Genomic DNA, 12,050 nt, shown 5'->3' on the forward strand with positions numbered 1-12,050 from the left:
GATGGTGTATCTCCGCTCATACTTTTGGTGAATGGGTGATTTCCATTTCACTGTGCAAAGTTAGTCTAAGCCCATCCTTTGTGCATCCCAACATCTTAATCATAAGCACAATCCATCGAAGATTGCACCATCTTTGTGTAGTTGTCCCTAGTGTGGCGAAGCAAAGTTTGGTTTCCCAAGACCACCCAATTGATACCGTCTCCAAAGTTCGTAGGATTAAATTAGCTTTCTCAAACCCTATCCCTTTTTCCCTTTTTGAAAGTTTAAATCCCAAAAAATCCCAAAAAAAGAGAGAACCTAAAATTGCTAAATCCGTCTAAAGTCCAACAGTTCGAAGACATTTGTTAACGTAAGTCCCCCTTGAGATTTTCAGCATACACTACCCAAGAAGCTATTTCACTAGAGTCGCTTGTTCGCACATATAGACCTTGGAATCAGTAGTGATTTTTCAGGAGAGGATAGAATACCTTCGGGTATCCTATTCTAATGTTTGGTAGATGATAAAACAGACACCAACAGGTTCCCATTCCAAAAGTGGAAAGCATTGATAACCTTCTAAGTCTAGCACATGGAAAACACTTCAATTCCCAAAATGGCATCCTGATCATGGAAGATGTTCAAAATTGACCAAGTCTGGAGAGAATGAAGTCAAATTCCTTGACATAGTGATTTTGGCACCCAAGGTCAGGTATGGGCGTTGGAGATGAGGCACTAGGGAAAACTTGAAAATCTCAAAATTCCACCACATAGGTGAAATGGCACCCAAATCAGGTTGAGGGCACCAAATTTAGTGTGCCAAGGAAAATCCAAAAATGTGCAAATTCCTTCATCAAGGTGTTTTGGTACCCAGGTCCAGTTGGGGGTGCCAAAATGGGAGGCTCAAGGAAAACTTGAAAAAGTCAAAATTCCTCCTCAATGGTGATTTGGCGCCCAAGGAGAGGCTATGGCACCAAATTGATGGTGGCATGGAAAAAGTTAAAAATCCAAATTTCCATCCCCATAGTGTCTTAGCACCCAAGCAAGGGTTAGGGCGCTAGGAGAGAAGGGTCAAGTAAATCTAATCACAAGGCAAATTCCATCACCTAAGTGTTTCAGCGCCCAAGTCCTAGATGGGGCACCAAAATGGCAAGGCCATGGAAAATCAAGCAAGACATAAAATTCCTTGCCTAAGGTGATTTAGCACCCTAGGAGAGTGTTAGGCGCCAAATGGAGATAGCCATGGAAAGTTCAAAAACTCCAAATTTCCTCCTCAATAGCAAATTTGCGTTCAAGTGAGGAATTGGGCGCCACAACCAAGATAGCATGAAAAGCAAACAAAAGTTGAAATCTCCTCCATAGCATGATTTCCATGCCCAAGTTCAAAAAAAATGAAATTTGGAAATTTTCTACGACAAGGAAAATGGAAGTCAAGGATGAACTGTAAGAAAAAATTTCCCTCAGCAAAAATTTTGAAAAATCCATTTTTGGGCATCAAAATTCATCCAAATTTCAAAAAAAAATCAGATTTGGTTAAGCAAGAGAATTTTCTTTCTCCTGGACCCCAAAATTCAAATTTGAAAGAATTCCTAAAAAATAGGAAATGTGACAAATTGATGAAAAAGCTTTCCCTAGAACAAGGTGAACTCAAAAAGCACAAAAAATTCTTTCAAGGAACAAATTTCCAAAATTTCTTCCCTAGTTCCGAGATGTGCCCAAGGTTGGAAGCAGGATGTTAAAATCAAGGTTCAAAAAGAAAACTTCACAAATTGATAGAATTTCTTCCCAACGAGAAAATTACACCCAAGATGAAGAAATTCCAAGAAAAGTGAAAAATCGACTAAGCGTTGGAAATTCCTTCCTTCAGGACAGAATCCCAGGAAAAGTGAAAAATTGACTAGGTGTTGGATATTCCTTCCTTCAGGACAGAATTCCAAGAAAAGTGAAAAATTGACTAAGTGTTGGAAATTCCTTCCTTCAGGACAGAATTCCAAGAAAAGTGAAAATTGACTAGGTGTTGGAAAATTGACTAGGTGTTGGAAATTCCTTCCTTAAGGACAGAATTCCAAGAAAAGTGAAAAATTGACTAAGTGTTGGAAATTCCTTCCTTCAGGACAGAATTCTAGGAAAGTAAAAAAAAATGACTAAGTGTTGGAATTTCCTTCCTTCAGGACAGAATTCTTGGAAAATGTGAAATTTGGTTAAAGATTGAAAAAATTCCTTCCTTAGGGAAGAAATGTGCCCAAGGTGAAGAATTTCAAGGCACAAGAAAAATTGGCCAAGTAAGAATATTTTCTCTCTCCAGAGCTCAGAACAAGACAAAATTCCTTAGGCGTGAAAAATGGTCAGTGTTTAGGAAAATTTTCCTTCAGGACGAAGTGTGCACAAAATTTTTCCTTAAGGACAAAATTCTATCTTCAAGAATTTTCTCTCTCCAAGAATTCCAAAAGTGCAAGATTCCTGCAAGAGCGGATAAATTTGTTAAATTTCTTCTAAGGTAGGAAAATCTTCCAAAATGTCTTTTGTGGGCCCAAAATGGAAAGATTCTTGTAAAGGATGAGTTGGCGACATGCAAAGAGAATATTCCATATTAATGAAGCACAACCAGGAAAATTATAAATGACGACGGAGTCTATTTGCATGGCGAGAATCTATTGAGTACATGAAGGCATACTGGCGCATTCATTGCTAGAATATTTGACCGAGGTGGCGACTAATTCATTGCATGGCAGTCGTTGTAATTAATGCATTGGTGAAGCATCTTTTGCATATAACCGATTTTGGAGGTGATGGTGCATTTATTACACAAGACAAATTTGAAAGAAGTGGTGCATTAAATGCACAGTGGACACCATTGTTGGCGGGAATGTAATTAATTGATAATGGGCATAATGGGTCATTAATGCTTATTCCCACCTTGTTGCATCATGTGTGGAATCTTTTGGGTCAAACCCTAATTAGGGTTTTGCATGAAGCCTATATAAAGTGATGACCACCCCTCATTTGTAAAGGAGGGAGATTTGTATGAAATTGTTGCAATAAGTTTTTGAGATAATAACAATGAAACATTGTTCTCTGATGGTGTCCACTTAAGTTATTTTTCAAAACTTGCATGGTTTCACCTTCCTCACTTAGAGTAAAAGTAGACTAGTGCTTTGATTTCAATGGAGACTGTAATGGTGTTTGATGAATTTCTATGGTTCATATGGTTCATACTTTTTGCATCTTGTTGAATATAAATTGCAATGTAAAGTTAGCCTGAGCCACTAAATTTGTGCTAAATTCGATTGTGAATAGTCGTTTGGATTGTATCGTGTTGGGTATTCAAATGCACTTTTCTCAATGTAAAAATCCTTCAACATCCTCAAAAGATTGCGCTGGTTCTTGCAGAGTTTTAGTTAATCTTGGCGAAGCAAAATTTGGTTTATTTGGAATTTGTCCACTAAAGCATTATCTATTGATATTGCTGCCCTTCGGAGTAGATTTAGATCCTTTTAACCCTTTCCCTTTTATTTTCAGTTCATTTCAATTTAGTTCGTCTGAAGCAAAAGCATCACAGAATTGCTATATCCGATGATGAAGTTCCAACCATAGCAAAGAAGTGAAAGAACGATCCAAACGTAAGTCCCCTTGGATTACCAACAATCACATCCACCAACTAAGTCACATCTGTTGCATATAGGAACCTTGGAGTCGATTGTTTGAACTTACTGCAATCTTAGCAAACAATCGTACTTTGATCAAGAGAGAGTGAAATGACTGTTAGGCAACTTTATTCTATGTTGGACGCTGTCATAAAAAACACATCAACATGTCTCACCAGTAGTAAGAGCCAAGGATGATGCATCCTCAACATTCTCATCCAAAAGCTCCCAAGAGGCCAGAGTCAATGACTGTGTAAAGATCGTAGAAAACATCAAGATATCCTCTATAGAGTCAAACAAATGCCCCTCCATAGATAGGCAAGTCACTCAACCCGAGGCAACCAAACATGAGCCACACAGTCGACCTCACGAAGAGGAGAGAAGACAAACCCTGAAGAAGGGGGAGCCTCCTCAACAACACACACGGAAGCAAGCAAAGAAACAAACAAAGAAATTGATGAAACCGATTTCCGACGATGAAACTCCAAAATCGGGCCTTGCTCAAACTTCCGCTTAGGCTGCTGCAAAGATGGAGGCCTCCTATCAACCGTAGTGGGTCTGTATACCCCGGGAAAACTATGATGGAGATGCAATTGCAGAACAGAAGGATTAGACAACACCACACTGGACACAACTTGTGTATGCAACATGTCAATGGGCTAGGAGAATGGAGAGACATCAGGCAAGGAGGTGATGAGGGGCAGCTCCAAGAAGAGAGCAATGAAAACTTGTACCTGTTTAGGGCGAGGCTCATCAACAATCCCCAGAGTGGCAGGTAGAAGCACAAAAGATGGAGCAAATGTAAATGCAAAGCTAAGAGCGGGTACAATGGGAGCAAGACTAGGCACAGACACAACAGGAGCAAGAGCAGACATCAACGACTCACCCTCAACTCACATTTCCAAGCCATCACCCGCAGACGACACTTACGATCATACATAAGCTAGTTCCAACATAAATATGGACCAGGAAGAGAAGTTTGAGAGGGTCTACTAGCATCCAACTCCATAGGAGAGGCCATCAGTGTCGTTGCTAGCAGAGAAGAGGCCCAACCGATGAGACATGAGGTGCCACTAAACTAGGCTCTGCAGGTGCAACCACGAACACGCTTCCTCATATTGCTCTAGGAGCAATCAAAGGAACAGGGGGTGCCTTCGAAGGCTAAGATACAGGAGCTAGAGATGAAGGACAAACTCGAGGTGAACGCCTTCCCTTATCATACCAGGAAAGACGAGGGATATCAACAAGGATTGAGAACTCGAAAGGAGGGCGAGCTATAAACATTGACAGCACAGGTGCCTTTCCTATGTCTATGCTAGGTGCAAATGTGAGAACAGAGGACACCACTGGAGGCTACGTAGTCCTCAACAGACGAAGAGGTCTACCTTGAGGAACAAGTCTATCCTTAGCCACCGATGAAGAAGGGGCAAAATACACAACCAACTGCAGTACATGAGCAAACAAGGAAGGAGGAGCAGAAACTATTGCAGGAGGTAAAGAAACAGCAAGGTGAACCAACTTGGGTGTCAACTCCCCCATCTTATACTTATAATAAGCTTTGTATGACAAGTCTCCACGGGGAAGCATAGGCCCAATCAGAGTAGGCCAAAAATGATCAAATGAAAAGCCCCTACGGGCCACAAGTGGCTGGTATCCAATATCCTAAACAACATGCACTATACCCTCCAAAGAAAATTTTAAACATTTATGAACAACTGAGAGGAATGCAAACAATGGCAATCAGCCAAGGGATACCCAACTTAACACAGAATAAGTCCAACTTAGGAATAACAACAAAAGTGCTCAATACTGCCTTGGGTCCAACGAGGACCATCAAGGTGGTGCAACCCAAAGAAGCAAACATCAGGAAAAAAATCATGACCGGTTGCAATTAATCGAGGATCGAGAAGGTTCACAACTTTTTCCCCCAAAAATCGCATAAAATCAGTCAATGGTTTTTTCACATTTTTCAACGTTCTTTTCTCAATAAGTCATGAAAAAATCGCAAGATTAATCCAATAAAAAAATGCAATGAAAAGGCATGAAAATTTGTAAAAAATGTGTCGGTGTGGGGTTGCAGGTTAATAGCATCATTGCTGAGTGTGTTTGGTTGACAGCATTGCGTTACAGGTTAACGGCATCAATTTTCAATGTTTTTTATTTGGCGTCTAAGTGTCTGATAGAGTAAAAATGTGCAGAATCTGTCACGTTGATCGTCAAAAACTACTTGAGAATGCACAGTCCAAGGAAGTCGGGAACCGCGTACGAATGAAGCGGGATTGCAAAGAAACAAGTTCGATTTATTTGCAATGAGGAATTATAGTTTCCACTTTTAGTTTTTCGATTAGTATTTATAATTTTATTAACATTATACTTAGCATGATTTTAATATTAACATTAATATAAATTCCAATAATTTTAAAATAGTTAATAAAATCACCCTTACATTTAAATTAAAAATTAAAATAAATAAAATATAATATAATTAACGACTAACAATAAATAATAGTTAAATATTTCAAAATTTAAAATTGAACATAAAATTAAAATAAAATATATTAAATATAATTAAAAATATACATATATATATATATATACACCGGCCATATCCATATTAGATGGTTTTGAAAAATAGCTATATTCTTATTGGATATTGTCCCTGTATCCGTGTCCATGCAACATAGCAATTCATGAGTTGAAGTCTCTTATTTATTTGCTTAAAATATCTCTATGCTATGGAAATGCCCTTAAATATTTTTAAAAAAAGGTAGTTTTTCATTGTTTTTCATCAATTTTTTACGTTTTTTTGTAAATCCAATTTTTTCAAAAAAATCTTATACTTTTGGTTTGCCGATTAATTCCCCAAACGATTAATGCTGCTATGGTGCAACCCAAAGGAGGAACAGATAGCTCGACATGCATCCAAACAGTGGCACGAGACTCATCATATCTTTCTCTATGTAAACCATTAATAAATAGAGCCTCCTCCATGATAACATCAACTCTACATGAGGAGTCAACCATCACACTTGTGACAGTGTGATCATTTATCTTTGCAAGGATGTACAAAGGAGAAGGCTCCCCACAATAAGGGCATCTAGAGGTGTGAAAGATATATCATAAGATTTCATCCTCTGGCTAGGGAGCGAGATCAAAGTGATAGTGACCGTCTTAACATAAGAGCCACCACTCGATGCAGGATATGATGATGCAAAGATGGAAGTTAAACAAATGTAGTGGAAAGGGATCAATATAGATCTGGAGCTCACTATTCGCCTTATCAACAAATGTGTTAGATTTTTGTTTCGGATCACCAACCCGAATAGCACCACTGTCTATATGGTCATGGACTATGTGTTGCAAACACATACAATGCTAGGTGTCATGGCCAAGCACATGGTGATACTGACAGAATTTAGACCCATCATACCAACAAGATATGGTATGTTGTCGAGTAGCAATCTAATCTCAGGATGGGTCACAAGATTATCCTTTATAAGTTTTTACAATATGATCAAATGGGACTCAGATAATTTAGTGAAAACCCAATTCTGTTGTGGCTCCTGTGTAGATCTCTTAGTTGCCTAAGGCACAGTGATAACATTCGCCACAACCTTATTCTTTCTAGACCTTCTTGAAAGAAAACTCACCCCCAAAGGCATCAGCAAGAGAGTTCGAAGAAGAATCTCTAAACTGAGCCAGCGTATGCTGATAGTCAGTGAGCATGGAAAACAAATTGGTAAAATTCAACTATCAATTAAGAGAGAGCTTCTCCCTCAATCTTGGTTGCAGATTTCCAATGAACATCCTCTATAAATCACTGTCTGGTAGGGCAAAGGGGATTTTAGTAGATATGGACTCATAACGAGAGATAAAATTTGTAACCCTCTCATTTGGCTTTTGCTTACAGTGAACAACATCAACGATAGTGACCTTGTTGCTAATGTTTTCTTGAAACCTCATAAGAAATGCATCCATAAGCTAATTGAATGTTTTAATAGAATGATTAGGTAAGGAACTGTATCACTCTAGCACGGTCCCCTTAAGAGACCAAGAGAATAGCTTTAGCAAAACAAAGTCCAAGTTATGATAGTCAATGCATACAATCATAAAAGAAACAATATGAACATGTGGATCTCCTTCTCCGTTATATCGGTCGAATTTCAATGCCTCGGCCCCTTGGGAAACAATGGTGTTCAAGATACCCAGGTCAAGCAGACTGTAATGATAATATGCTGGGAGGATTGGTAAGCGGCAGATGCAAGGGTGGTAAGTTGTTGCTGCAGCTATCCCATATTCTGCAAAATGGTATTCAGAACAAGATTATTAGGTGGAGGCAAAGGCGGATTATGCGCAACAGCAAAGGCACGGGCACCAAAACCACCTCTAGCACCAGCACCAAGGCCAATACTAGCACCCACACCAATGCTAGCGAAAGAAGCCTAAGCAATAGAAGCAACAACAGTGCAGCTTGTAGACATGCCTATATACCCCAAGGGAGTTTGGGAAACATTAATACTCGAGATAATGCCACCTGATAACAAATCAAAAGTAGGTCCAACATTCACCATGTGGACTGGCACCCCAAGGATAGTGACACCAATCTGTGTACTAGTGGTATCAAATTGATTGTCCTAGGTGCTAGCCTCGGCAAGCGGAACATGAGATCTTACGACCATTGATAAAGCCCTTAACACCTCCAGACACTTACTATTTGTGAGATAAGCATGTCTCTCAGATTATTAATCACAAAACCAACCTAGGGAGGACAATCTCCTAGCTCAAGAACCCTTTGAAATCCCTCAGGGTCTCCTATAAGGACTGAATCTGGTCAAACAGAATTGTAAGAGCAAGCTCATGATTGATAGCAAGAGACCCACGAGAACTGTTCGTCGGAATGTTGGTTCCAGGAATTAGGTTGTGAGCTAGATGTAGAAGAGCCCCCTGTGATAATAGTCTTAGGAAATAGATGGGAAGCAAAAGGATCATTCAGGTCTACAATTCCCAAGAACATCGGGCCAAGTCTAGAAGGACTATAACGATCAGAAGGAATAATTGCTCTAGAAGTTCCTCACAACAACCCCAAAGGCAGTTTGGGTCGTAAAGCTCACAGACAAGCCTTACAAACACTTCAAAGAACTCCGAAAGAGTGCAAAAGAGGAGCCCAACACAAGCACTAAATTATTTTTTGTTTAAGAAAAGTTTACAGAGCTTTAAATGAAAAACGCACACACACAAGAGGTGAGTTCATGTCAAGTTCATCAAAATGTAGTGGGAAAAGTGAACCACTACAAAAGGCGATTAAACCTCTCAAGGACTTACTAATCTTCCTCTCCACTCAGAGCAAACTGTCGAAGTCCTCAAACCTCTAGGTCAACTCATTGAGTACAAAGCACAAAGTTGTCAAGTACCAACAGATAAAAATGTTTTGACTACAAGACCCAAAAGCACAAGGCACAAAGATCGTTTGGTGACCTTTGTAAACTCTCTATCTAGGATGCACGTCCGAGTCATGTACAATAGCGCAGCGCATTGGCATCTTGTATGAACAAAATATGGAGACTGTACTAGAAAATACAAAAGTGACAAAGCTTTGGGTTTTTATGCTTTTAATGTTATGAAAGGTACTAAATAACAATAAACAAAGTAAATAACGATAATAAAGATAAAAGAAAAAGAGATCAAAAGGAAAAGCTCACACGACGCCAAAGAATGAAGCTTCTAGCAAGCATGACTCCTCTCCAACAAACTTGCACACAAAACAAAAGGATGAGACATTGGGGTTGTGTTTATGAGGTCTGCCACAGTCAGACCCCCGCTTTGGTGTTTCCACATCCACAAACAACCAAGATAGATAAAAGATATACAAAGGAAGAAGTAAGATAATCGATATGATAATGGAGATGTGATGGTAAGATGCAATGAACAAGAGGGAACAAACTCCCCTTCAACACCATGAAAGCGGAAACCTGTCAAAGTGAAGATGAGCGTAAAACCCTCAGATACACAAAGTTGCAAGAATGGCGGATGAGAGAAATGAACAAGTTCAACAATGGTTAGTGCCAACGTAGGCAAGAACCAGTGAAAATTTATTAAGAGAAACAAGAAGAAGTTTACCAAAGATGATCAAAATGATTAGAGAGCCAAAATGAAGCCAAAAAGGCGTGATAAACAACCCCAGGAAGAATCCCCATGTCGGTGCGCACAGAAGGGGGTGTTACACTGTAGAAAATAGTAGGTATAACACTCCAACAACCACCTTCAGACTGCATTTTCGCAGGGCGTTAGCGCAGCACGCAAACGTCTCCGCGGTGCACAAATGTCCCCGAGTCAAACAGTCAACGTAGTTGGGAAAACGGACAAAAAGGTTGACAAGGTGAACCAAGCAGGCGAACAAATGGAAGCAAAAGTATATCTCCAATTCAGCTTAAAGCAAAGGCGTTAATGTGACGTGGAATTGCAAGGGGTGCAATTTACAACGTTACAACAAGAAGCAATTGTTGTATTTGTAATTGCCTAGAACTTACCAGGACACAGAGAATGTTCACTTCTTGCAGATGTCAAATGGTAATGAATATCAAGCCATACAAAGATACAGGTACATACATGGCCCATATATTAGGCATTCGAAGGGTTATCATATTAACATTTGTATCAAATATAGGGATACAGTTTTTTACATGCACGGAGGGCATATCTAGTAAGATGTTGTAGTGCTATTTTCTGGATTTTCAAAATGTATTCTAATGTATTGCCACTCTTGCGTGTCATAGTTTCATATAGATGGCATCATCTTTCAGTTACAAACTTTTTAACATGTTTTTATTCAATTCAATATGTAGTGTAAAGACATAGCTTAGACACAAAGCTTTTATTACCATTCTACTTTTATTTATTGCCATGTATTGCAACAGTTAACATAGCCTCGTCCTCTATCTCTTTCTGATTTGATACTTCAATACAATTTTTTCGAATCATGTTTTTTAGAAAAGTATAACAGTCCTGGCAATGCAACTGATTTATATGAAAATGTTGGGATACATTTGACAATGGATTGCCTCCAGCAGAGGGTCATCCCATTGAAGAAAGATTCTACTCTGATTGATTGAATTACCAAATTAGTTTATGTGGTATGAAGACAATGGCAGATATGATGTTCATCTAACTGTTGAGGACATTATGCTAAAATCAAAGTTTTATTTACCGATTCTCCAGTCCAATTAAAAGGAGCGAGCTGATATTTAAAGCTACCCAACAGTCTTTCCCTTGCTTTTAGAATGATGATTTTCTATTAGTCTGGAAATGAAGAAAACAGTTCATTCTTTATACAGCCACCAAACCAAGCAGGATTTAAATAACGCAAGGTTTAGATTCATACCAGAATATATCAAAAAGAAACTGGCATTCCATTTGACAAATAAGATTTTATCCTTCATCTACTTTCTTGAGTAGACCTCTTTTAATGCAATGTTATTTTGAAACGCATGAGTACAGATGCCATGTCATTTTGCAAGTACGAGTATGAGGCTTTGCACAAATGACACAGGAAGACTCAACTGAGAGTCAGTTGTTCAAGATTACTGGCCTTGAGCAAATTGCAGTTTTAGTCCATAGTCCATCATGTACCAAGTCCAGCAGAGATCTGTCATGAATACTGGAGTTGCTTGAGCATAAGTCTAGCCCAAAAGTTGTGGTCCTAATGCTTGGGAATATGAGATAGTTGAAATGTCTCCATGAACTATGTATAGGAATTATCTTCCAAGTTTTATCCCCACTATCTATTTATGGAATTTATGATATCTTCTAAATTTTATATTTCTTCTTCTTATATCCATCCAATGTTCAGAAGTCTACTTGTGTCCTTGGCAGCACTGTCACACAGAACTACATTTCTTCTTACAATCCAAGAGTTCTATTATATTTTAATAAGATGGTCAGTTTTTATAAGTCGTAAGCGATCAAGGAGAGGAAAGAAAAACTTTCCCAAGAACAGCAGGTTAATCAAGAGTACATAAATAGTGATCATACACTATGGAAGTGTATAGTCAATGTTTTCCTATTTATTTTTATGAAACATCACAATATAATGCCTACAAAACTATACAGTAATCCATTTATCCTGCACACATGAGCACACACATCAAGATAAACAAAAACTACACTGTCTAGGACATTCAAATCTAGCTCTTAACTTGAACAAAAAATATCTCTGCCATGTAAGATTGCCATGCTTACCATTTCCGTCACAATTATTACAAAGTATGCTTCCTTTAGTTGGAGGAGTACTCTCAGCAACCTGAGAAGGATCATTCATGACAACAGCCCAAAATTAAACATGCCAATGTGAAACTGGAAATGAGAACAATAATATTATACTTGAAATAAAACATCACCTTAATTTTTATGCATCCTATGATTAGCATGTACTAT

General features: G+C 38.7%; 1 protein-coding gene across 5 annotated transcripts in view; it reads right to left on the reverse strand.

Annotated features, from left to right (window-relative positions):
• The window catches only part of LOC131052783 (protein BUNDLE SHEATH DEFECTIVE 2, chloroplastic), a 155,717-nt gene that overhangs the window by 118,700 nt on the left and 24,967 nt on the right, over positions 1-12,050 (reverse strand). For all 5 annotated transcript variants that reach the window (XR_009107517.2, XR_009358243.1, XM_057987408.2 and 2 more), the window contains exon 3: positions 11,856-11,916. Coding sequence is in view for 3 of the 5 variants with exons in the window: in XM_057987408.2 (XP_057843391.1) it covers positions 11,856-11,916 (61 nt within the window). In the remaining 2 variants the exon portion in view is untranslated. The remainder of the gene's footprint in view (positions 1-11,855; positions 11,917-12,050) is intronic.

Source organism: Cryptomeria japonica, chromosome 6 (genome assembly GCF_030272615.1).
Source record: "Cryptomeria japonica chromosome 6, Sugi_1.0, whole genome shotgun sequence".
In the NCBI taxonomy this organism is placed as follows: domain Eukaryota; kingdom Viridiplantae; phylum Streptophyta; class Pinopsida; order Cupressales; family Cupressaceae; genus Cryptomeria; species Cryptomeria japonica.